The 26,693-nt window shown below is 54.6% G+C and overlaps 1 protein-coding gene across 7 annotated transcripts in view; it reads left to right on the forward strand.

Moving 5' to 3' along the window:
- SHANK3 (SH3 and multiple ankyrin repeat domains 3) overlaps positions 1-26,693 on the forward strand; it is a 275,165-nt gene that overhangs the window by 168,177 nt on the left and 80,295 nt on the right. For all 7 annotated transcript variants that reach the window (XM_072344180.1, XM_072344169.1, XM_072344200.1 and 4 more), the window contains exons 14-15: positions 1,056-1,169; positions 19,090-19,165. In XM_072344180.1, the coding sequence (XP_072200281.1) occupies positions 1,056-1,169; positions 19,090-19,165 (190 nt within the window). The remainder of the gene's footprint in view (positions 1-1,055; positions 1,170-19,089; positions 19,166-26,693) is intronic.

Consider the following 26,693-nt stretch of genomic DNA (forward strand, 5'->3'; position numbering starts at 1 on the left):
AGATAACATAAAGCCTGGGGTGGGGGGCTGCAGGTGACTTAGAGACTGATGTGGGGATGGGTTGGGGTTGGACTTGTCCTTCTTTAATGCTCTTTCTCAACCTTAATCAGTCCATCAAACATAGAGTTGGTGGCGGTGGGTTTTGTGCAGCCCTGCTCATGCCCAGGTGCACCACAGAAGGCTCATTGGTTTGTAGCTCCTCAGCAAATGGGATCCCAGCAGCTGGAAAGCATCCTTCCTCGGTCAGCAGTTCATGAGGAGTTCCAGCTGATCGTTCCCTGATCTAATGAGGACACTCCTGGGGCAAACCTCAGTTAAAACTGTCCCGGCTCTGAATTCATTTAATCTTCAGAGCACGTTTTAAGACTTGCTTTCTGTTTCTTTAAGCTTTGAGCAAGTGAAAACAAGGCTTAATGCACGGGGAGACTTTGGCTGACACTGAGGAACCCTGGTGCTCGGTGTCATTTTATTTTGTATTGTTCTTGGGCAGGAGCCTGTTAGGACCCCTCAGTTCTCACAGTGACCCGTGGTGTTACCATTACCAATCTCCTTCCTTCTCTACATCTTGTTTCTGCACATAGCTGTGATTTCTTTGCTCCGAGGGCTGCTTGCCCCGTCTTGTTGTGATGCTAAAGCAAGGTGAGAGTAGACCTACCGACGTATCCAGGAGAATGCGTTTGCTGTGTGCTTTCCTGGCGGATGTCCCATGCTTGCCTTTAAGGTAGTTGCAGCGTGTTCCTGGGAAGCTGCCCCCCAGTCCCACTCTGGTTCTGTCAGCAATCCCTGGTGATGTGAGGGTCGCTCAGCCCTGGTTGGCGTTTCCATTGTGTGGCTGCATAAAGGCGTTGTCTGCCGTTTACGTGCCTTGGGTGAGAGCTCATCCCGAAGGCTTCACAAGGGGCTGTTCTCCTGCAGACCATGCCTGACTCCAGACGAGCGCTGCGTGCTCAGCCCTTCTGCGTCCTCGCTGCTGTGATGCTGTGCGGTGTCATTCCACCCTCCCCGTTTTTGGGACCCTCCTTGTTCTCATCACCTCTCTGCTTTTCTCCCCACAGTGCTGAGCATTGGCGAAGGTGGCTTTTGGGAAGGAACTGTGAAGGGAAGGACCGGCTGGTTCCCAGCAGAATGTGTCGAGGAGGTGCAGATGCGACAGTACGACCCGCGGCAAGGTAAGCTGCTCAGCGTCAGCAGCGTCTCTCAGCAGATGCACAGAACAGCCCCAGAAATTCAGAGGTCTTCGTTTTAAATTTCTGTCCCTCTCTTAGGGTTTGCTCACAATGAATATGTCTGACCAATTGCATTGCTCAGGATGTCAGTTTATTTGCTGTGTGCAGTAGCGCCCAGCAGCGCACCCCGGCCCGTGAAGGTGCGGTGCTGTTGTGAGGAGAGCGCTCAGTGGTCCTTTCCATAGAGATTATTGTAGTGATGGAGCAAAACTGTGCAGCTGTTGGCCTGGACCTTAAAGCCAGCAGTGCGCTGCAGGAACCTTCGCTGGGCTGAGGCCAATGGGATGAGGTTCAACCAAGTGCTCAACTGAAAGGAGGTTGTGGTGAGGGGAGGCCGGCCTCTTTTCTCATGTGAAAAGGGACAGGATGCGTTGGAATGGTCTCAAGTTGTGCTGTGGATAGATTGGATTGGGCGTGAAGATGAATTCCTTCATGGACAGAGTGGTCAGGGATTGGAATGGGCTGCCCAAGGCGGTGGTGGAGTCTCCGTCCCTGGAGGTATTTAGGGGGTGTGTAGACATGGCACTAAAGGACGTGGTTTTGTGATGAGACTCGGTAGGTCTGATTCATGGTTGGACTTGATGATATTGAAGGCCTTTTCCAACATAGATGAAGAGGAGGCTGAGGGGAGACCTTATTGCTGTCTTCCAGTACCTGAAAGGTTCTTACAGTGAGAGTGGGGCAGGTCTCTTCTCACTACTGACTTGTGACAGGACGAGGGGAAATGGCCTCAAGTTGCGCCAGGGCAAGTTTAGGTTGGATATTAGAAAGAACTTCTTTACAGAAAGGGTGGTTAGGTACTGGAATGGGCTCCCCAAGGAGGTGGTTGAATCGCCATCCCTGGATGTGTTTAAGAGCCGCTTGGATGTGGTACTCAGGGATATGATTTAGCAGAGGTTTGTTGTTGTGGTATTGTTTTGTGGTTGTTTTTTAAGAGATAGGCTACTGGTTAGGCTGCGGTTGGACTTGATGATCTTCAAGGTCTTTTCCAACCTGAGTAATTCTATGATTCTATGATTCTATGATTCTATGAAAGGTTTTGACCTGGTAGTACTTTGCTGTAGAACAGAGTCATGCCAAACTTGCAGATGTTTCCAGCTGTGTTTACAAACTGAGGAAGGCAGCGGGGTTGTGTGACGGATGTCTGGCGCTTGTTGAGGCAGGTTGAAGGTGACTACAACGGGGTTGAGAGCAGCTCAAGAAATTGTGATTGGCATTGAAACTCAGAGAGGACAAGTTGCAGGGCCGGCATTTTGAAGATGGTATTAGAATGTTCCTTTAACCCACTTGTGTTTCTGTGCTTTGAGGATGAAGGCCACGAGCTGCACATTGATCTGCCTTTAATGAGGCGGGTTCTTCTGTACCGGTGCCTCTAGGTGAGAGCTTCCTTCCCAGATCACATTTATAGACCCCGCAGTGTTCATTGACTTGGAAGAGGAATGGCTGGTCACCCACCTCATTTTCAGGTCCCAGGAAACTTTAGCTTTTCACTTTCCAGCGAGGGCCTCGTTAAATATCTCCTGTCTGTTGAGCCAAAATTCTTGGGGGTTTGAACACAGTTTTTCCATTGAAAACTCACTTTCTCTCGGTTCTAAATTTATTTCTTAGAGCTCGTTGAGTCGGAGATCTTTGTGATTACCGACAGCAGAGGTGATCTTTCACATAGCGTCCTGATGTGCTAAGAGGAGATGCAGGTTCTGGTTATGAGTCCCATCGCTTCATTATGCACTTTCACTCTTCAGCAGCACCTCCTCTAGCTCCATACCCCGTGTTCTACTCTAAGTGGCATGACATTTGTATTGCAGCCAGGAAATGAATGTCTTTGTGCTTTCCACGTGGCTGGAACAGACCTCTGTGTCAATCTAGGATCATCAGGAGGTGGCCCTGATGGCTGGTGGCCTCCCTGAGATCTGTAGGTGTGGGAATGTGCATGCAGGCACTGCCGGCTTTCTGCACTCATGAGACCACGGTGCAGATCTGTGCTGTGCAGTGGGAGTGCATCCCCGCCGGGCATGTTGTGACAGAGAGGCCGTGCTCCCACTTTTGCTTGTCACACAGCTTCATTCCCACGCGCAGAGCTGCTGTGGAGAATCACCAGCACGTGGTGTGGGCAGCATCTGCACCGCTGTCTGGGAGCACAAGTGATGCTGGAAGGTGGTCTTTCTCTGTGGAATTTTGACTGAAGTGAAGCAGAAGGAGTTGGCTGTCAGTGCCCGTGGGGGTGTCTGCTTCCTGTGCTCCCTCCTCCCATCCTAAGCGTGTCCCCGAGGACCACGAAGCTCAGAGTGTGAGCTGCACAGCGGCAGCCAGGGAAGGTGCCTTCAGGAGAGATGGAGGTGAAGGGAAGCTGAGGGTGGGGAGCACGTGTGATACACAGACTGCAGAAGCAGAGAGAGCACCAGACCCAGAACCTTCCGACTGTTCTGCAGAACGGTGATGCGAGGTGTCTTGGTAATAAGGGACGAGTCTGCATCTTTATAGCTGATGAAAAAGAAATGCGGTGAAGCAAATGGAGCCGACTTTCTCCAATGAGTTTACAAAGAGATGGAATTGGAAGAGAATGTTTTAAGTCAAAGGTACAAAACCCATCTCTGACGTCCTCCAGGAGGAAGGGAAACCTTGCGGGTATGGAATCCAAAAGTGAGAGCCTGAACGAAGCCCATAGGGAAGAGCAGAGCTCCCCAGGAACAAAGACTGGGATTTGTCTGCAAGGAAATCTATGTGAGAGGGATCTGAAATTCTAAATATAACGTGCACCTCGCCAAAAACACAGCAGAGAGAAATCTTGGATCATCTATTTCTCCTCTCAAAATTCTCGGCTGTACAAATGAGTGAGAAGAGCAGAAGTAGAGCTGTTCAGCAGTGAGAATTAGGTGAGATCAAAGCTAAATAGATCCAGCTCCAAGTCCACCAGGACCCTCACCTGGATGTGTGGGAAGGCGGATGGACAGGCTGAGGTGGGGCTGATGTGTCACTGTGTCCTTGACCAGGCTCTGTGTGCTCAGGAGCTCTGTCCCACTGCAGGCTGCGGGCCCGGGGCTGTGCTGGAGATGTCCCGGTACCCACCCGGCTGTGGTCCTGCAGCCTGGGACCCTCTTGGTCCAGACCCATGAACGCATGTCCTCAGAGCTGTCCCTGCAGTCCTGCCCGGTGACTGTTAGTCCTTACCCTAATGCCAACCTGCAGATTGGCTTTCAGGCTTGTTTTGAGTCCTGTCCCATGGCCACAATGCTGTTCTTGCAGTCTGGGCTCCTTGCTGGAGCTGCCCTACCCAGACTGCCTCGGCCCTTGGCCAGTGAGGGTGGCCCGGCTGGGGATTCCTGACCCAGATTCCCATCAGGAGCAGCCAACCCCTTCAGAACCCATAAACCGTGGGCACCAATGCTCTGAGAGAAAGAATATGGGACGTTGGTGGAGGTTCCCATTGGGAACCTCCCATTGGCCATAGATCAGAGGTGGGCAGCCGAGATAAGGTCGGCAAAGGAAATGTCATCGTTTGAGCTCGTTTGGATTCTGGGACAGAGCTTAACTGTGTCGTGGAAGATTATTAGTGAGGGTGGAGGAAGTGTGGGGGAGCACGAGAAGTTTGTCATCTGTCGCTGGCTGATTAGCGGTTGCATCTGTTGAGTGCTTTCACCGGGAGCTGCGGCCAAAAGAAAACAGGAATGTGCCGCTCGTGTCCCCTTGTGCCGTCGGATGCGGTGAGAACATTTAACTCTGAGAGGTGGATGAGTTGGTGTCACAGAACCAGGATGAAATTCAGCAGGATGAAATGCAGGGTCTTGCAGCGAGCTGACGGGAAGAACTCCTGTTGCAAGGCAATGCTGCTCTTGTTGAAACAACAGCTGGAGGGGTTCGTGCATCGGAGCTCTCCTGCCCTGCAGAGCTCACCGGTCTCTGGGGAAGTGCTGCTTGGAAATTAAAGGCCAGGCTTGGGTTTGTGAAGCAGAACGTGCCAAATGCAGGCAGCCTGTTGTCACAGTAACTTGTACGTGGATTGCGAGGTGTGATAATGGAGCATAAGCTCTCCCCTGCGCTGCCAGCCTGGAACCTGGCCTTGGTAGCGATCCAAGGCTGCTTGGAAGCACCTTGCTACTATTTGCCTCTCTCAAGTTTTGTTTGTTTGGAATGGCAGCGTAGCATCTCTTTTGGGAAGCATTCTGTGCTCTTTATCTGCTTCCACATACGAACCTGTCTGGAGAGCATCGCAAAGGAAGCTCTTTGCAGGCTGTGTCTGAAGTGCACGTGTGAGCCCCTTGGCTCTGTTTTTGCCCTGTGGCTGCTTCCCTGCCCTTGGGGTGCTGAGCTGCTCCTTTCCTCTGCTGCTTCCCTGCCCAAGAGGGAGAGCAGTCAGCTCTGCACGGAGTGGCAGAGGTTTCCTTCCTCGCTGCTTCTCATCTGCCCACGTGTTTGCCACAAGATTCGCAGTAGTTTTCATGGAGCCACAGAATGGGTTGAAAAGGACCACAGCGATCATGTACTTCAGGCCTCCTGCTACCTGCAGGGTCACCAACCACCTCTAAGACCACCAAGTCCAAGCGCAGCCCATCCCCACCATGCCCACTAACCACGGCCCTATTCCTGTCACACAAGGCTCATTTACAGAGTTCCTGGTGGACTTTTTTCTTCTTCTTGTGAGGAAGTAGAAGTAACGCTAAGACCAGGGGAGCTGCTGGTTACAATGGGAGATATTTGGTTACTTCCCCAGTACCTGTGGGTGGCGGTGGAGGTAGCAGCAGGGTTGCTGCTTTGTCCTGTTGTGAAAGGGCTTTGTGAAAGCAGAATTAAGTGCTTGAAACACCTCTTGCTGAAGGAACAAGTTTCTTATGTAAGCAGTGGTTTGAAGTTGTGACAATGGCTGTTGGACAGTCTGCATTACTTATGAGTTGAATAATGAGATGATGGTGCCAGTCAGGCCTGGCCCCTCTCCGTCTCTTCCTGTGACCAGCGTAGATCTCCGAGCACAAATGACATAGTGAGGGAGTTTAAAAAATCACCACCGTGGCTATTCCTGAGCCGTCATCATCATTAGTTGGACCAGATGATCTTGTAGGTCCCTTCCAGCCTTGTGATTCTATGATGCCCCAGTTTGTTCTGCTGTCCGTTCTGTGACGTCATCTGTGTCTGTCCTGTGTCTGGAGGGACGAGTCACTCATTCCACCTCTTCTGCCATTGTCTGGGAGCACTGCAGTGTCTGCCTTGCCCTGGAGGACCTTCAGATAACATGAACCTGGGCTTGTCTTCAGCCGGGCAATGTGAAAGTCTCATCCACAGTGATGATGGATGGGGCGTGGAGTGATGAGTGCGGTCCTGCATCGGGGCTGGTCGGTGTCCCAGGGGCCGTGGTGACGTCCCAGTGACCGTTGGTGTGGGCCAGATCTCTTTGGTTGCAGTGGCTCAGATGGAGCGCCACGCGATGAGCTGGAGCTGTATGCTGTGGGGTTGGGTGGGCTTTTCTGGGAGGCTCTGAACATGAGGTTCCCCCTGAGGAAGGGTCTGGGGATGGATGTGAGGCAGAAGGAGGAGAGCAGGGAGCAGAAGCCAACGTGGGTTACCCACGAGGTGAGGCCGGGGGATGCTGCGTGCCTGGGATTTGTCGTGGCTTTGGCGCATTCCCTGCAATACCTTTACAGCCATTTGCTTTCACATGAAGAGTGGCAGCAAGAATACAAGTGCAGCTTCAGGTTGGTTCCTGTTTGTTAAAGGAATATACCTGCTTGTATCGTGATCTCTTGGCTGGAGAGAGGCAGCTCTTCCCCTTCGTAGGGTGACAACTCTGCCAAAGCAGGGAACCAGAACGGGCCCTCTGTTCACTTGCGCCAGCGTTTAAAAGCCCCTTCACTTGTTTTTCACTTTCCTGCCTTCCACCTGACATGGATCCTGTCTCTATTATTGCGCTTCCCACGCTGGGCTGCCTCTGTCCGCGCTGCCGTTAGCTTTGATCCCCTTCTCCCCGTGTTTTAATTAATCCGCTGCTCTGCTGGCAGCCTCCCCTTCCAGCCAGGAATAAAGGTCAGCCTTGTGAGCACCGAGGGGCCGCTTGGCTTTTACAGCTAATATCTGTTACGTTGGCTGAGTTTTAATTTTTCCCTTTCTGAGCGAGAGCTCGCAGGGCCCTGGATTCCTTCCATCTCCGCTTTGCCTTCGCATTCCTGACGGCAGAACTTTGCACTGAATTGCCCACAGAACGGCTGCGTGTGCACACGTTGTCCCCATGCTCTGAAGGGACGGACGTAGCAGCGCTGGGGTCAGGGGGGTGCGCGGAGGAGCAGCAAAGTGCAGCCTCATCCCAACCTCTTGGCGCTGCCGTGGCTCTCAGCCCTCGTCTCCATTGCACCGTGTCTCCGAGGAGCAGCGATGCGGTTCTTAAAGCACTCTCAGGCTGACACCTGAACTGCTCAGAGCCCCAGTCAGTTTGAACCACGGACGAGGCAGCTGCTGGCGGTTGTTTCTGCTGGGCTGATTCGTTTCAGCTTGGACAACTGAGAGAACAAAAAACCCAACAACAGAAGGCACGGCTGCTTGGTTTTCTACAGCAAGAATCTGGGCTCAGCAGAACGGTGCTACCGTCACTGCAGAGCATAGCAAACAAAGGTGGAGGGAACTGGGCTGGTTTAGCCTGGAGAAGAGAAGGCTGCGGGGAGATTTCATGGCGGCCTTTCAGTGCTTGAAGGGAGCGTATAAACAGGAGGGGGACGGCTGTTTGTGAGGGTGGGCAGTGATAGGAGAAGGGGTAATGGTGTTAAACTGAGACTGTTAAACAGTCAAAAAGGGCACTTGCAGATGCCACCAAAAGAACTCCACAAAGAAGCAACCCCCAGAAAGAGATGCTGCCTTAGTGCTGGTCAGCTCTTAAATGGGATGTCGGAGAGATGGAGTCGAGCTCCACCCCTTCTGGTAGCACAGCTGAATTACCTTCACCTGTGCTCCCACAGCCGACTCCTCTCTTGCCTCAGATGGTTTAATCAGAAGTTCAGGCTGTGATCAACAGTTTCCCTTATGGGCTCCCAGCACAGGGAGGACATGGAGCTCCTGGAGTGGGTCTGGAGGAGGCCACTAAGATGGGCAGAGGGCTGGAGCAGCTCTGCTACAAGGAAAGGTTGGGGGAGCTGGGCTTGTTTAGATTGGAGAAGAGAAGGCTGCGGGGAGACCTCAGTGTGGGCATCCAGTGCTTGAAGGGAGCATATAAACAGGAGGGGAATGGCTGTTTGTGAGGGTGGGCAGTGATAGGACAAGGGGGAATGGTTTGAAACTGAGACAGGGCAGGTTTAGGTTGGATCTGAGGAGGAAGTTTTTCCCCCAGAGGGTGGTGACGCACTGGAACAGGTTGCCCAAGGAGGCTGTGGATGCCCCATCCCTGCAGGCATTCAAGGCCAGGCTGGATGTGGCTCTGGGCAGCCTGGGCTGCTGGTTGGTGACCCTGCACACAGCAGGGGGTTGGAGCTGGATGAGCATTGGGGTCCTTTGCAGCCCAGGCCATGCTGTGGTTCTGTGGCTGGAACAAAGCCTGGCCTTGCTGCTGCTGCTGGCGGCTCTAACCAGCGTTCATTCAGAATCCTGCGCCGCTCTGGTTACAGCAGAGCACCGCTCTCCTTGCAGTGGATGCTCTGCACTTTATCCCACAGCCCCTGCAAGAAGCCAGCCCTTTTTCTTTCTCTTTTTTTTCGCCACCTGGATGTGTGACCGTGGGCTGCTCACGCTTTTTATTTGGTTTCAATGCTTAAATTTTCTGCAGCGCCGTTCGACACGCCACACGTTGCCGTAGTTAATGTCTGCTGAGCACTTCGGTTCGGGCTGTTTTATGTTTTATTCATCCCCGGTGCTGTATTTGATATCAGCTCACATGATGAGTTAGAATTTCTGTCTTTTTTAAGCAACTGTATCATTATTAGTTGCTAATACCTTCTGGCACCCTTTCTTGTATTATGCACTTCCCACTGTTTCTGAAGCTCAACAGCCTTAAAAGAAATGGATACAAATCCCTTCTATATCCAGCTCCCTGCTTTTCCCACTCAGTTCTTTCACTTCTTGCCTTCTGCAGATCACAGCATGCGTTTCTCCAGCACTGGGAGCTGGGCCCTGTGCTCCAGGCAGGGCTATGGGCAGGGCTGTTGGCTCCAGGCAGGGCTGTGGGCAGGGCTGTTGGCTCCAGGTAGGGCTATGGGCAGAGCTCTGGGCTCAAGGCAGGGCTATGGGCAGGGCTGTGGGCTCCAGGTAGGGCTATGGGCAGGGCTGTGGGCTCCAGGTAGGGCTATGGGCAGGGCTGTGGGCTCCAGACAGGACTATAGGCAGGGCTGTGGGCTCCAGGTAGGGCTCCAGGTAGGGCCGTGGGCTCCAGGTAGGGCTGTGGGCTCCAGGTAGGGCTATGGGCAGAGCTGTGGACTGTGGGCAGAACTGTGCTCCCAGCCAGGTGCCTGTCCGTGTGGCAGACCAGACTTCCTGAGCCCAGCTGTGCATGGAGGGTGTCCTGGAGGTTTGCTGCAGGCTGTTGGTTTTGTGCAGGTTCTGGTGGGAGGGTCCCAGCCCTGCAGTGGGGGCTGTCAGTAGTGCTTGGCTTGCTGCTGACCACAAGGAACTCGGATAACACGGGGTAGAATCATAGAATCACATGGTTGGAAAGGACCTACGTGAGGTCCTAACCATCCTCCTGTCACCGTTTCTGCTGGGGGCAGGGATTGCACGTTGCCTTTGACAGCCTGGATGCACCCTGCAGAAGTGCAGGCAGCAGGGAGGGAGGTGGCTGCCCCATCCACCCCGCAGCTGCAGGTCCGCTGTCCCCCACTCACCCTCTGAATCCTTGCTGCTGACTCAGCTTCCTTCTGGTCCTCAGTTCCTTCTCTGTGTTCCAAGGCTTGCTGCAAATGTTAAGTCCAGAGAGAGCAGCAGGAAGATTCCTAAGGGATCCTGGCTAAGAACTCTGACCCAGAGCTGCTGATTTGATGGTACTCATCTCTAGCAGCTTGGAATCTCCTGTAATTATCATATAACAAAGGGTGGGTGGTCAGCACGCACGATCCTTTCAGTGTTCATGGAAAGAACAAGTCCTGCTTAAAGAGGTTCATTTTAACTGCATTAATTTGTTGTTGTGAATGATCAGCACCATTTCCATAGCAAGATTTTTTCATAGAATCATCCGGATTGGAAAAGACCCCAAAGATCACCAAGTGCAGCCCCAGCCCATCCCTGCTGTGCCTCTAACCCACGTCCCTCAATGCCACACGTTCCCTTGAGCCCCTCCAGAATTCGCATCGTGCATCTGCGTACGAAGAGCAGGACAAAGCTGCACGTAGGGACTGTTCCCCACTTTCAAACCTTTGTGTGGGGGACGTCGCCTCAGTGTCCTGCAGGTCTCTGAAGAACTCAAGGAACATCAGGGCAGAGTTCGATGTGCTGTGCCCAGCCTTTCCAAGAGCCTTTCAGAGCCTCAGAGGCTGCTTCTCTAGTTGGCTGAAAGATAAAAGCAAAGGATAGAAACAAGCACGTGGGTTCCCCCCGAGGTGGGGGTGGTCGGTGCTGGGCCACAGGGAGCTTCCAGTGAGAACAGACTTAAGAGAGGTGAGCATGGGAAGGCTGTCAGGAGAATATAGTGGGAATGTAAGGAAGGAGGGAGACGTGGAATGATTTACTGTCCTTAGTGTGAGAATTGAGCTTGCTGCCTGATCAACTCCACAAGTGGCTGTTCTGCACGCACACAGCGCAGCTCTGGGGCTCATTGCTACAGCGGGTGGAGATTCAAGGCTCCAGGAGGAGACCATGCAGAATTCATGGAGGCAGCGTTTCTAGGGTTTATTAGAGCGTTGGTTCTGGTCCCCCTCTGCTGAGAGGCAGAAGGTGCCCTTTGCTCACACAGCCTTTGTTTGGATCTCAGAACTGACCACTGCTGTCTGCCAGCATCCAGAGCCTCACGGAGCCCTTGAGAAGTCCTCCAGAGCCCCCCTGTGTGATTCCTCAGTCACTGTGGGGAACGAGAGCCTCAGTCCCACGGCTGGTGGGTCTGGTGCCAAGGGTTAAGCTGAAGTAGGGCCATAACCCTGCCAGGTCCTTCGCAGCAACCTGAGTGAGACGGCATCTTTCTGCTGGTTTCTTTCCTCAACTCTACCATGTTCTTGGCAGAAAACGGATCAGTGATGTTATTCATCCTTATCAGGCTCAAGGTTCCCTCCCCGCCCACTCTTTGTATTACTGCCCAGGTTGGAGGATGCCACATTATCAGCACTTTTATCTCCTGTTTCTGGATCCTGGAGTCTTTCCCTAAGCCAGATCTGGAAGGGAACATAGCAGAACCCTTTGGCTCCTCAACTGCTGTGCTTCCAACTCAAGGACCCCCATCCGCTGTTCTGCTCCTCATGCAGAGTTGCTGTGATGTGGGTGTTCTCCTCCTGCAGGAGCGTGGAGCTGAGGATGAGAGGCAGGAACACAACCGGTCCTGCCTTGCTGTGCTGGAAGTCTCTGCAGCTGCACAGTGTCACCATCCCTGATGGCCCAGTGGGTGCCGTACCAGCAGAACCTCCATCTCCCCGCTGGCACCAAGACCTGGGCTGGTTGGGTTTCCTGCGTGGCAGTGATGTGTGGCAGAGGGACAGATCTTGCTTCTCTTTATTCTTCTTGGTCCCTCTGTCGGCCAGGTGCTGGGGCAGCACTCAGCTTCAAAGGGTGGCCTGGTACTGAGGTGTGGTTCCCTCGCAGCGAGGCTGCTTTCTGCTCTGTTGTCTGCCGAGTGCCATTTCAGGGCCACTGCAGTGGAACGGCACGTTTTTGTGCAGGCTTTAAGCCGTGTGAACACGCTATGTCCGTCACATGCAGCTTCTGCTGAAGTGGCTCTGTCTTCTGGTGAGGCCTCTGTCAGAGCTGCTGAGGCCATCAGGCACCTTCCAGGTGCTGCCATGCAGAAACAAGGATAGAAATGGGACTTGGGTTACCTGCACATGCCAGACTTTGGCAACCCAATGGCCATCTGAATGAGCAAGGCACTGAGGTGAGGGCTGAGCAGCAAGCAGCCTCTGTGCCTTGTGCCACTGTTCTGTGTCACCTGTGCCATCTGACGTTGGGTGCCCAAACTGCTCTTGAAGCAAAACTGTGGAGCTAAGGGACAGAACCGCAACTCCCGATCCACCACGTTGCACCCAGTGAGTGATGGGGGTGAGTCCGCACAGACCACCCCCCGCTTCTCGAGGGGTGTGGGCAGTGAAGGTCACCCCATCCCTGCTGCCTCAACGTCCCCAGGGCTCACGTTGGTCAGTGCAGATCGAGGGATGCAATAGAAGCAGAAGGAAAAAAAAGAAGAAACACAGAAGTGAGGAATGGAAGATGCCCAACACGAACGGCTCTGACTAAGGTTTAGGTCACCTCAGTTCTGACATTTCTTAAGCGTGTTCAAAGCAGGCACACGTTCAGCCTGTACCTCACAGGCAGACAGACAAGCGCAGATCCATTTCTCCCTTGCTGTGCTGGTGCCAATAAGTGCTGTCCCCTGCCGTCTCCATCCCCTCTGATTAGCGCCCACTGCCTGTAAGCTGCCTCTTTTCCCCGGAGCTGTGAGCACAGCTCTGTATTTTCCCAGCACGTGGCTGCAGAGTGAGGGGATCCCTGGGATGGTGGGACGGCAATTTGTTGTGCATTTGGAGTGGGAACGTCCATCCTGTGCTGTGCCCTGTGATGCCAGCAGAGCCGCGGTCCAGGTAAATGGGGAAAGGGCTCCTGGGTCCCCGTGTGACACCGACAGCTTTTGTCCCTGTGGGGCACAGCGCGGCCCAGAGAGTTGACGTGCCAGGTGGCAGCGGGGATGTGGCAGAGCAGATGTGGCAACAGCACTGAAAGTGCTGGTGTAACTCTGTGTCCTTGAGGGCTCCTTGCTGAGCTCCCCGTGCGCTGTGTTTGCTCTCAGAGCCCAAGTGGAGCAGTGCTGCATTGGGGCTGTGGGGCGTCGTGGTGCCAGCCATCCTGGGCAGCGTGGAGGTGGCGCTGCTCCATCTCTGTCGGTCATAACAGACACTGCTGCGGAGTGTCAGGGTTTGCAGTAGGGCCTGGCTGAGGCACAGGTGATGTTCCCTGGAGATAACGAGCAGCTTGAGGGAGTCCTCAATAAACCTCTTACGTGGTTGTTTGAAAAAATGATTATTAAAAACAGAAACAAACAACAACAACAAAACTTGAAGAAAAAGGTCCATGTTCGGGTTTGTGTCATCATCTCTGCAGTGCTCTGAGAGCTGTGGGCCTCTCCAAGGTCCGTGTGCTGCTGATGAGCTCATGGAGCAGCATCTCCAGTGGGCACAGAACCACAGGGGCTGGAAGGGGCCAGGAGCGATCACTGCGTCCAACCCCCTGCTCACACAGCTCCCTACAGCAGGTCACACCAGCAGGCATCCAGATGGGCCTTGAGTATCTCTGTAGAAGGAGACTCCACAACACCTTGCTTGGGACACTGCTCTCCTGATTGCATTGTAGCCCTGGGAGCACCTGGGGGAGAGGAGCAAGGCAGCACATTGGGGAAGTTTGTTTCTTCATACTGTTAAGGTATGAGAAAGTACACTTCATTGGATGCCCCATCCCTGGAGGTGCCCCAGGCCATGCACGGGGCCCTGGGCAGCCTGATCTCATGGGGGGCACCCAGCCCATGGCAGGGGAGGAGCTGGGGGGGGCTTTGGTCCCCTTCCAACCCAACCTGCACCTGCCTGGGTGGTGCTCCCTGGAAATCCTTGTTGTATAAATCTATATAGACCTGCATGGAGCAGCGTGGAGAACCTCTAAACCATGTTTCTTGGGGCCCGCTGCTGCTGGGCTCTGTTGACTGCTCTCCCTGCTCCCTTGAACCGACGGCTGCCCAGCTCAGTGCTTGGGAAGGGTGAAGCACAGATGCTGCTCTCTGACTCACGGTTATTTGAGAGCTGACTTCCAGCTTATTTGCAGGTTTTTTATTCCCAGTTACAGATGGGCTAAAAACTCTTAACAAGCATAATCACATCGCAAGCATAACTCATAAATGAAAGGCAAGGAAGACTAATACAATTATCTCCTCGGTGCACTTGTGTAACGCTGGCCAAAGTTGCTCCACATGATTACATCTTGTACATAAATTATTGCATGAAGCTGATGATGGTACAGCCAGGCTTCCAGAAGTGTTCGCTTTCAGAGAGGAGCTGCGTTTGAACTTCAAAGGATAAACATCAGTCGTGGGGGAACAGAAGTGAGTTAACGGCCCGGCACAAAGCGCGGCCGCAGCACAAATCACCACGCAAATACATCGCTGGGCTTCTCTGCCTTCAGTCAACAGAGCCAGGTGCCGCAGGGGTGTGAATGAGCTGATTCTCCTGGTGATGCTGGAAGGAAGGGAAGAGTCCTACTTGAAGGGTTTCCACGCCTGCTTGCGTTTGAAGTGAGGTTTGCTGGTGCTGGTGTGCAGACATCTGAGCTGGGGCTGCGGCTGCCAGAGGAGCATGTGCCAGCAGCTGGTGGCAGCGTCCCCCATGCTGCAGCTCCTTCTCCTCAGTGGGGTCCCCCACGATCCCTGCTGGACTCGGTGCCTCGTGCCCTTCCTCCTCCCAGCGCAGTTCAGCAGTTCTTGCTCTGAAATCATCCCCTTTCTCTCCAGCGCTGGGATGCGGCCCCAGCCAGATTGGCTGGCTGGCACCAAGCCTGGAAGAGGCTTTAATTGTGGTGGCATCTGCTCATCAGCCTACTCCGAGTCAGGTGCTCAAGAGCGCTGTTTGGGATGCGTGGGTGCAATCCACAATGGGCAGCCGCTCCGTCTGCAAGCGCCGTGCCGGGGTTGGGGCAGGCGCCTGCGGGGCTGCAGCAGAGCAGGATCTCTGTGCTGGCACCCGCAGCTTGCTGAACCCAGCCTGGGTTTGCTGGCATCGTGCAGCAGCAGCCCCAGCGTGGATGGAGCTCGTGGAGCAGCACAGCTCCCTGTTGGCACGCACAGCCAAGAGCTGCCAGGCTCATGGTCCAGCTGTGGCAGGAGGAGGCGGCTGCCCGCCAGTTCTCCTGACCAAGAGCATCATCTGCGCATGGTGTCACTTCTAGCATGGCGAGATGCTTCAGAACGCAATGAATCAGGGCTCCCAGAAGGGGCTGGAGAAACAGAGCTGGGGCATCTGTCAGCCCTTCTGGTGGGCGTGTTGGCACAAGAAGCGTCTGCGTGCTGCTGTAGGCACAGGTGCTGGCCCCAGCTTCCTCCATTCCCGAGACCAGCATCTCCTCTGACTTGCACATCAGTGCTTCTAGTGTAAAATGTCAATTTAAAAGGTCGTATCCATTTGAAATCCTCTTTTTTGACCAGCACAGAATCCAACTGGTATCTCCCTTCCTGAGTTCCTTATCTGCTTGGTGGCTTTATGGTTTGCCATGACCTTGACCTCCCGGTGGTTCGATGCAGCTCTTGGCTGATAGCAGCAATATTCCTGCTGCTGCATTACATGATTTAAGGGATCGTTTTCCAGCATCTGACTCGTCATGCTTCGCCTGGTGCTCCGGTGCATCCAGCTGTGTTGTGCTTCCTGAAGTGCCCTCAGCATGCAGCCAGCGGGCAAGGTGCTTGCTGGGGGCACCCTGGATTTCAGGGCAGGCCTTTGTGTTGGTCACTGTGTTGGCCTGTTGACCTCTGAGAATCTGTGCTGCTGCAGCGCCTTGCTGCGACACAGGAGGAGCCGATCAGAGATGATGAAAGAGACATTGCCACCCATAATCAGAGATGCGTAAGGCTTGCATTTAATTAGGTGAAGTGCAGTTCTTAGAAGCGCAGCTCCAACGTTCCACAGAAACAAAACACCGTCTTTTCTCGTTCCAAAAGATGCATTTTTTTGTCTTCCATCTGTAACGCAGTGTTTGTTTGCTGTCTGAGGCTGGGAACAACCGGGTCGTCAGCTCCGGCCCAGCAGCGTCAGCTTCTCTCCTGCACATCCACCTTCTCTTGTCCAGCCGTGGGCTGTTCCGCATCCCCGTGTTTGTGTTTAGCGCCAGGAGGCAGCTTTGCAAAATCTGTTTGGGAAACCTGACAGAGGCCCCTTGCAGGTGGTGTGCGGAGCAGCTTCGGCACAGCCTGCATCCATCCCCGCGCTCCTGCTGGGTGCCAGCCTGTAGTTTTCCAGCGCTCTGTGCTCCCTGTTCCCATTTCCCTGCTGGCGCAGCTCCTCCCACAGGGTGCCCCAGGAGCTGGCACCTCCGCGCCCGCTTGCTCCCTGGTCCCTAAATATAGAGCCTCCCTCTCCACACCTCTCCAAAGCATTCGCTCCTCTCCATCCATCAGCCTCGGTCCCTGATGCCTCCTTGACGGCTCCATTAAACACACGCTCCGCAGCAGCTATATTTAGAAGTCAGGAAGAGAACGAGCCTTTGGGCTGCGGGCAGCCCATAAATCGAGTTCTCTTTGCAAAGTCACCACTCTTCTATCTGGAACGAGATCAATGGAGGTGTTTGCAGACGAGGTAGCGGTGTCTGTGCACGCGTGGACGGGAGGCAGGAGATGACGAGGCAGAGGAGGAGGGAGGAGAAGGACCTAAAGCACGGCTGTATGGGAAGGGGGGAGCGGGACTTCCTGAGGGCCCCCGTGCACAGCAGTGAGGGGGGATGCATCTGTAGCACTGCGGGGCAACAGGGCTGCGCTCTTGCCTAGCAGGGTTAGAAGGGGGCAGGAAACACCTGTGCCCCCCTGCATGCCATGAAGCAGGAGGTGGATGCGCTCCCCTTGGCTGTTAGGGTCTGCTCAGCTGGTGCTGCCATGGAGCCCACCCCCTTCCCACCCCCAGCACATCCACCTCAGCTTGCATGCAGCTCAACAACCTGCTGCTGAGCAGGTTGGGAGTGGGGGGGGGGGTGGAGCTGCTCGGGTGTTTTCAGCCCCAGGTGAGGGGTTCGGCTCCTTCTGTAGCTGCCTGGCAGCACATCGCCTCCTATCACCGCACCGGCTGCTCCTTACGGTCTCTACTTCCTGGCACAGCACGTCTGTTCCTCAGTACGATTAATTCCTCGGTTCTTAGACGCAGTTTCTCCCTGGACCCCCTGCCCAAAGGACCCGCAGGTCCAGCCCGCCCCGCAGCCCCGGGCCCGGCGCTGCCTTCGCCTTAGTGGAGCGCGGGCGCCCCCTGGCGGCAGCATCGCGCAGCTCCACCGCAGCGCTGCGGCACGGCGGGTGCTGCGTGATGGGGTGTGCGGGGTGTGCGGGGTGTGCGGGGCTGTCAGCGGCACGACGAGCCGCCGGCAGGAGGAGATCCCGCCGTGGGGAATAGGCCGGGATCGCCCTGCGGTGTGCGGGGGGGACAAAACCCAGGCGGGAGGGCGTGGGAAAGGAGAAATCCCCCAAACGGCGGGGCTGCTTTTAGCCAATTCGCTCCATTCTGTGCCCGCCGCCCCTCGTCCTGCCAGCAAACACAGCCCGGCCCCTCCGACCGACCCGGAGCTCCCGCTGTGCCCCCCATCGCAGAGCCGAGGGGACGAGCACCTCCCTGCCCTGCTGGCCGCGCTCCTGCAGCGCACCCTGCGGCCCCGTTGGCCTTTTGAGCACCTTTGGGCTGGATGACGGTCAGTGTTGGCTTCCAGGAGCCTCGGGTCCTTCCCCACGGGGCTCCTTTGAGCAGCTCTGCCTCCTGCCTGCGCTGCTGCGGCCCCTTCTCAGCGGCAGTTGTCATTTTGGATTCCAAAGCAGGGAAAAGCAAACGTTTGTGTTGCTTTGGGTGCAGCCAAAAGAGGAAACGGAGCCTCATCCACGCTCCACTATTTGTACCCTCCCCTTTTCCCTTCACCCTTCCCGACCTGCTCAGCAGCATGGAATGGTTTGGTGTCCCGTCACCCTGCTGTGGACAAGTTGGCTCAGCATCACTCAGCCTCCAGTGCTTCCTGCAGGTTGTTTGATGTGAGATCAGGGCCGTGCCCATAAACCCTCTATTGGCAACGTGGGGTCACTTGGGAGGGACATAAACCCTCTATTGGCAACGTGGGGTCAGTTGGGAGGGACATAAACCCTCTATTGGCAACGTGGGGTCAGTTGGGAGGGACATAAACCCTCTATTGGCAATGTGGGGTCAGTTGGGAGGGACATAAACCCTCTGTTGGCAACGTGGGGTCAGTTGGGAGGGACATAAACCCTCCATTGGCAACATGGGGTCACTTGGGAGGGACATAAACTCTTTATTGGCAACATGGGGTCACTTGGGAGGGACATAAACCCTCTATTGGCAACGTGGGGTCACTTGGGAGGGACATAAACCCTCTATTGGCAACGTGGGGTCACTTGGGAGGGACATAAACCCTCTATTGGCAACGTGGGGTCAGTTGGGAAGGTTGGTCCCTCCCAGCTTTGGGCCGCGGGGCTGCTGGGGATGGTGCTGCTGTTCACACACAGGGGGTAGCAGAAGCCTTTGGGTCCCTCCCTCCCCTTTCTTACAGCTTCTGCCCACCCGTTGTGCCCACTGAGTGCAGGTGAGGAGGGTGGGAGCTGTTTCCATCTCTTCTGTGGGGTTTACATCCAAATTCACTGAGACGGGCAGGATCCAAGTGGCCAAAGGGGAGGTGGGGAAGGGTCCGGCCACCACCCCAGAACACGGAGCACACCTTTGCCTTGCTGGGGCTGGTTCTTCCCCTCGGCTCCGCTTTGGAGTTACGGTGAAATTTGCTGCTTTTGGTACATTGGAATCTGCGGGGTTGGGAGTGAGTGATAATAACAGGATCTGCTGCTCGCAGGAGCTGCTGGGTGCAGCTGGGGCTGTGCACAGCTCCGCGTGGGGCCGCATGCTGACACGTGGCTCGTGGCTCATTTTGCTCCTGGTGCTTTGGTGAGGGTGGGCTCGCTGTGTGCACACAGAGGAAGCAGACCCCGACCGCTGCTCCGTTACCCTCAGCTCTGCACTCTGTCTCTTTTTTTGTCTTGTAGAAACCAGAGAAGACAGAACAAAGCGTCTCTTCCGACATTACACTGTGGGCTCCTACGACAATTTCACCTCTCACAGGTAAGCAAGCGCCGCCGCCTTTGCTTTGTGATTACAAAGAGGTTCGTTGCTGGGGGCAGAGCGTCCTGCTGGCTCAGCACTGTGTGCCGCGGGCACTGAACGGGGAGGGAACTTTGCTGCTTCCAATGCATCCAGTGATGGCCGCGGCGTTCAGCCTTTGGTGTGGCTCCGGGGGGTAAAACGGGGCCAAAAACGGGGCCACAGGGCAGGGCGGTCTGCTTCACATCTTGGTTTAGGAGTGAATGTCCTGGAAACCGAGGAGATGTACTGGGTGTGGATGGTGGAGGACAGCTTGTGCTGAAGGGGGGGGACGCTGCAGGGAAGCAATGGTGTCAGGTGGCTGTCATTGGGTGTTTGTTCTGTGCACCCAGGGCTGTGATCTGGGTGTTGTGTGCACTCAGGGCTGTGATATGGGTGTTGTGTTGTGTGCACCCAGGGCTGTGATCTGGGTGTTGTGTGCACCCAGGGCTGTGATCCGGGTGTTGTGTTGTGTGCACCCAGGGCTGTGATCTGGGTGTTGTGTTGTGTGCACCCAGGGCTGTGATCCGGGTGTTGTGTTGTGTGCACCCAGGGCTGTGATCTGGGTGTTCTGTGCACCCAGGGCTGTGATCCGGGTGTTGTGTTGTGTGCACCCAGGGCTGATCCGGGTGTTGTGTTGTGTGCACTCAGGGCTGTGATCTGGGTGTTGTGTGCACCCAGGGCTGTGATCTGGGTGTTGTGTTGTGTGCACCCAGGGCTGATCCGGGTGTTGTGTTGTGTGCACTCAGGGCTGTGATCTGGGTGTTGTGTGCACTCAGGGCTGTGATCTGGGTGTTGTGTGCACCCAGGGCTGTGATCTGGGTGTTGTGTTGTGTGCACCCAGGGCTGTGATCCGGGTGTTGTGTGCACCCAGGGCTGTGATCTGTGGTGTTCTTGGCACTGATTGAAGCAGCTTCATTGTGGATGATGGCACTCAGGAAGCAGTCAGAGCTGGTGCAGCACTGAGCACGGGCTGCATCCTGGCAGCAGGGTGATGCTGCTGCTGAGTGCCTGGGCTCCCGGTGCAGGAGCAGCGCTGCACTTTGAGCCCAGGACTGTGCTGCTGATGTGAGGTTTCTGTGTGATGCACCTGAGGGGTGGACGTGGGGCTGCTCCGTGGAATACAGACCGTGCTCACAGTCAGGCTTCGGCGCTGTTAAAAGCTGTTGCTCATTAAAGTAACTGGGCGGGCATTATTGCATGTGCAATAAGTATGAGTGACGTGGAAGGAGCGAGTTGTGACAATTCCTTATGCTAAGCTCTCCTCCTGCCTTCAGGCCTGCCGACAAGGCAGTGGTTGTGCTGTGTTTCTCTGAGCTGCTTATCCCCAATCTGTCTCCACAGCTCCGAACACTTTTTACCCCGAGTTCTGGGCGTACCTTGTTGGGATGCACAGAAATCTCGTGACACGCTTCCTCGGGCTGTTTGTATTCTTGGCTGATCATGGGACAAAGGAGAAAGTGCTGCTATGACTCAGAAAACAGCAGGGAATCAAAATGGGTTGTGGGGGGGGGGGGGGAAGCACCGATCCCCATCGTGACCAAACACCCCAGGGAGCTCCAAAAGGGCAGGAAATAGGGCAGAATTTGCAGGTGATTCAAAGTTACCGTTGTTAAGCAAGACAGGAGTGGGCGGATGAGGTTGCATCAAGCTGGGTCAGTAACCTGTGTGATAACAGTAAGCTGTGTGATAACAGAGAGTTTGTTTTGCCACATGGAAGACAGCAGCCAAAGAAATGCTCTGAGCTGCTCTCGCCCATTAAAGGTTTTCCAGCTCTTTGGAATGGCTTAAGAATAAAGTCCTGCCTTCACTGTGACATCAAAGTGCAGCTGTTGGGAAGGGAGAAGGGAACAGAACAGAAGATGCGAACAGTTGAATGTTGCTGTTAGTCTGCGCACCTGTCGGAACCTGCACCCACTTTTCACCTTTCAGACTTAAAAGATCATTCACTCACCAGACACTGGCAGAGAAAACCAGCAGGTGCTCAAGATGGCAAAGTGTCTTCCATGAAGGCTGAATAGGCTGAGACTTGGGCAGAATGGGGGCAGAGTGTTGCTCTGGCGGTGGCAGTTTTGCCCATCGTGGCCCTGTTTCTCCAGCATCAGCTGGGGAGGAGGGAGGGAAGTCAGGCGGTTGTGTGTAGACGTGTCGTAACCACGTGGTTTGCCACGAGGATGCAGCTTTTCATCTTAATGTTCCCCAGGGCTCCGCATCGGGAGGACTCAGAGCATCCTCTGGACCAGCTGGGAATGGCTGTTTGCAGGCCGCGGTCCCATCCCTGGCAATGGACACTTTGCAAAGCCAGGGTTTAGGCAGGTCTTGTGGGGTAATTCAGTCTGACTGAGGTGGTTCAGCTGCAGCCCTGTAATGTGGAGCACAGTTGTGCAGCATCAAAGCACAAGGGCAGCTGCTCTGGGTCGTGCTGATATCCCTCGGGGCAGCGCTGTGCCCTGCAGCAGCGCGTAGTGCAGAGGCAGAACCAAGCAAGCAGATTGCTGCACCTCCCAGCTCCCCTCCCTGCCTGCAGCGGTTCATTGCTCAGAGCCGGAGGCAACGTCTTTGTGTTTAACAGCACTGACTCTGTTCTGTTGGTTTGCCCCTGGTGTGTAACTCAGTGCTTGCATTCCCCCACCGTGCAGACAGGGCTGGGACTGTTGGTGGTGGAGGAGTGGGGCAGGGGTGGTGCTGGGCGCTGGGGACACACAACTGCTGCTCCCGCTGCCCCAAAGTGCCTACAGTGTGCTGATGGGAAATGAAGACGTTTGTTAGAGCGTGCAAGCTCGTCATTCACTGAAGGCAGAAGTAACACACAGCTTTGCCACTCAGTGACAGCCGAGGTCAGGCTGCTGCTGTTGCCTTCCTTGCATCCACGCCATGCTGGTGCTGATGGCTGTGGCCCCATCTGAAGCCCTGGAGGTGAGTGCTGTGGGAGCAGCTGCTCCATTGAGCTGCTGTGTCAACAAAAGGCATCCCGAGGCTGGAGCTCCGTGCTCCCACGCTGGGGCTGTGCCTGTGCTCCATCCTGGGGCTCACAGCGTGGCTCCTGCTGAGCACAGTCCCGTTGGCAGCTGGGGCTGCAGAGCAGCCCTGGGCACGAGGAGTGGAGCCCTGGGTGTGTGTCACATTGGGGTGGCAGTGGGTCTGATGGGAAGCAGAGTGGTGTCTGCAGTGTGAGGGTTCACGCGGTGCCTTTAGGATCACCTTAATGAATGGGGTGCATGGATTTCTGTCCCGTTCTTTGCTAACTCCTTTCCTCTGCACCGCTCAGGGACGGGAGGTGGCAAAGAGGGGATGGGGCTCCATGACCACAGCGATGTAGCACCTGGGCTCAGTGGGCAGGGTGGGATGGGCTGGGGCTGCACTGGGGATCTCGGAGCTCTTTTTCAACCCGGATGATTCTGACTTTGTAGTTTGCTCTCATTTCTCGCTGCTCTGAGTCCACTTTGTGCAATCAGTTACACGGATCCTGACGCTGAGGGGAGGGGTATGAGGGGTATCCATGATGGGACCCGGCGAGTGATTTCCCTGCCCTTACATGAGCCTTTTCATTGCGTGCTCCCTCCCTGTTCCTTGGGAGAGCGACGTGCTGGGCCCGCTGCCCGTCGGTGTGAAACCGCTGCAATCAAACCCTCGAAGCAAGGAGTCCTTTTGTAGCAGAGATCAAGAAGCACCGAAGGCGCAGCAAACGCTCACACGGTTTGCAGCCGAGCGCTTCTTCCATCATCTCTGACTTCACTGGCGGTGTCAGACGTGGGAGAAGATTAAACATAATGACGGTGTGTGAGGAGCAACTTCAAAGGGCTCGAGGAAATCGCACGCGAGTGACTTCACATTTCAGGAGGAGTCTTTGAGGCAGTCGTAGGTTTGAATGGGTCTCCCGCAGCAGGGCAGGGAGGAGTGCCACGTGGCTGAATAGCAGATTCGGGTGGGCTCTGGATGGGATTTACTTTTTGGGGTGGTTTTTTTTGCTTAATAAGGTAAAAAGAAAGTTACGGGGATGTGGAGGGATGTAATTGAGAACACGGGAAGATAGTGGGCTGGGTACTGGGAAAAAAAGTCTTTCCTATTGTGGAACCAGCCCCCGGAGCAGCAGCATTTCAGAGCTTTGAGCCTAACGAGCGCATTGCCAGCAGCAGGTGATGGGAGTGGGGTCGGCCTTGGAACAGGGAGTCCACACAGGGTGCGTTCCCACCTCCCATAGTGCTGTTCTGAGGCATAACTGCAGCTGTGGGAGGGAGGAAGCAGAGCCTGCATGGGAGCGGGGATCTGCTGGGCTGCCCCCAAGGTCCCAGAGGGCAATGAGAGCCTTCCCTGGGGCCCTGAGGATGAGGAAGGCAGCACGGAGCTCAGCGAGTGTAATCCAGGCTGCCACAGGAGCAGGGCAGGCTGCTTTGTTCTTTGGTCCAGCTTTGTTCTTGGCAGAGCAAGGCGGTCGCGAGGGGAATTGACTTCCCTGATGAACCATGTTAAGGGAAGAGATTAAAGCGATTTGAAATTAACTCTATGAAATTAAGAGCCCCCGTTCTGCATGGCACAGCTGGGAAGCAAAAGAATTGGGAGCAACAGACAGTTTAGGATTATTTTCTTGTGTTCAGTTGTGGGGATTAATTGACCAGGAAGAGAGATTACAACAAGTCGGTGCTCTGCAGCCATCTGGACGGGCCTCCCCTGAAAGAGGAAAGACAGGAGGGAGTCAGAAGCAGGGATTTCTGTGCCCTGAAAGGAAGGACCCTCCAGGTCCTGGCAGCGCCGTGTCCCCTTCAGTTCTCTCCTCTGAACTGGGCAAGCGTGGCTACCTCAGCATCAGCCATGTGCTGCAGCCTGCCAATGTTCTGATGGTTTGAGTGAGCAAATCAGTAATGGAGAGGATTGGTAACGCCTCCTGGGAAATTATTGGGTGTGCACCAATGACCCGCTATTTCTCCCTTCCCCTGGCACAGAAGAGAACAGCAGCAGTGTTTTCTCCATACAGATTCGATTTAGTGGCTTCCTTTCCTTTCTCTGAGTCCCATTCTGGAATCACCCCCTGGGCTGTGCATGCTACTGCAGCCAGGGCAGGGCAGGGCAGGGCAGCGCAGGGCAACGATGGCCCAGCAACAAGCTTTGTCCCTTCCCAGAGCAGGACAAGCAGAATGCTTCTTGAGCCAAACGTGACTCTGATACCACTCTTCTTATTTCAAGGCCAAGGTCCATGGGGTCACAGGCAGCCTGACCTAGTGTTGGAAACCCTGCCCATGTCAGGAGCTTGGATCTGGATAGGCTTTAAGAGCCCTTCCAACCCATCCGTTCTATGGTTCTGTCATCATTAAGGACCCTTCCAACCCAACCATTCTATGGCTCTGTGACCTATAAGGACCCTTCCAACCCAGCCATTCTATGGCTCTGTGACCTATAAGAGCCCTTCCAACCCAGCCGTTCTATGGCTCTGTGACCTATAAGGGCCCTTCCAACCCAGACATTCTATGGCTCTGTGACCTATAAGGGCTCTTCCAATGCAGAAATTCTATGGCTCTGTGACCTAAAAGGACCCTTCCAACCCAGCCATTCTATGGCTCTGTGACTTATAAGAGCCCTTCCAAACCAGCCATTCTATGGCTCTGTGACCTATAAGGGCCCTTCCAACTCAACCATTCTATGGCTCTGTGACCTAAAAGGATCCTTCCAACCCAACTATTCTATGGCTCTGTGACCTAAAAGGGCCCTTCCAACCCAGTCATTCTATGGCTCTGTGACTTATAAGAACCCTTCCAAACCAGCCATTCTATGGCTCTGTGACCTATAAGGGCCCTTCCAACCCAGACATTCTATGGCTCTGTGACCTATAAGGACTCTTCCAACCCAGCAATTCTATGGCTCTGTGACCTAAAAGGGCCCTTCCAACCCAGCCATTCTATGGCTCTGTGACCTATAAGGGCCCTTCCAACCCAGACATTCTATGGCTCTGTGACCTAAAAGGATCCTTCCAACCCAACCATTCTATGGCTCTGTGACCTATAAGGACCCTTCCAACCCAACCGTTCTATGGCTCTGTGACCTATAAGAGCCCTTCCAACCCAGCCATTCTATGGCTCTGTGACCTATAAGGGCCCTTCCAACCCAGCCATTCTATGGCTCTGTGACCTATAAGGGCCCTTCCAACCCAGAAATTCTATGGCTCTGTGACCTATAAGGACTCTTCCAACCCAGCCATTCTATGGCTCTGTGACCTAAAAGGATCCTTCCAACCCAGCAATTCTATGGCTCTGTGACCTAAAAGGGCCCTTCCAACCCAGCCATTCTATGGCTCTGTGACCTATAAGGGCCCTTCCAACCCAGACATTCTATGGCTCTGTGACCTAAAAGGATCCTTCCAACCCAACCATTCTATGGCTCTGTGACCTATAAGGACCCTTCCAACCCAGCCATTCTATGGCTCTGTGACCTATAAGGGCCCTTCCAACCCAACCGTTCTATGGCTCTGTGACCTATAAGAGCCCTTCCAACCCAGCCATTCTATGGCTCTGTGACCTATAAGGGCCCTTCCAACCCAGCCATTCTATGGCTCTGTGACCTATAAGGGCCCTTCCAACCCAGAAATTCTATGGCTCTGTGACCTATAAGGACTCTTCCAACCCAGCCATTCTATGGCTCTGTGACCTAAAAGGATCCTTCCAACCCAACCATTCTATGGCTCTGTGACCTATAAGGGCCTTTCCAACCCAGCCATTCTATGGCTCTGTGACCAATAAGGGCCCTTCCAACCCAGAAATTCTATGGCTCTGTGACCTATAAGGACTCTTCCAACCCAACCATTCTATGGCTCTGTGACCTATAAGGACCCTTCCAACCCAGACATTCTATGGCTCTGTGACCTATAAGGGCCCTTCCAACCCAACCATTCTATGGCTCTGTGACCTATAAGAGCCCTTCCAACCCAACCATTCTATGGCTCTGTGACCTATAAGGGCCCTTCCAACCCAACCATTCTATGGCTCTGTGACCTATAAGGGCCCTTCCAACCCAGCCATTCTATGGCTCTGTGACCTATAAGGACCCTTCCAACCCAGCCATTCTATGGGTCTGTGACCTATAAGGAGCCCTGAGCCCATGGGCAGCCGAAGGCCGCCTGCTTTGCTGTGCTGCGGGAAATGGGCTTTTCTAGCAGCAAAAGCCAATCTTGTTGGAAAGAGGTAATTTGCAGCGGGCTGGTGCAGCGTGCATTTCTATAGCAACAGAAAGTGCAGAGGGAGAAAATTAAATCTCTTCTTGAAAAGCTTCTGTATAATTCCACTTGTCACATTAACGTGCCGTCAGGATGGTCGTGGAAGATCTTCTGGGGAGCAGAGCCCTTTGGAAGCAGTTACATCACTCACTAAAAGCTGTGGGACCCAAAATAGTAAGAAGTGAACTGCCACGACCCCTTTGCTTTTCAGCACAGCCAAGAGCGAGGTTTGGGCTGGAGGAATCCAGGATACACACACAGACTGGGAGGAGCAGCTCTTGAGAGCAGCCCTGCAGAGAAGGACCTGGG

Source organism: Excalfactoria chinensis, chromosome 1, assembly GCF_039878825.1.
Source record: "Excalfactoria chinensis isolate bCotChi1 chromosome 1, bCotChi1.hap2, whole genome shotgun sequence".
NCBI classification, from domain to species: Eukaryota; Metazoa; Chordata; class Aves; order Galliformes; family Phasianidae; genus Excalfactoria; species Excalfactoria chinensis.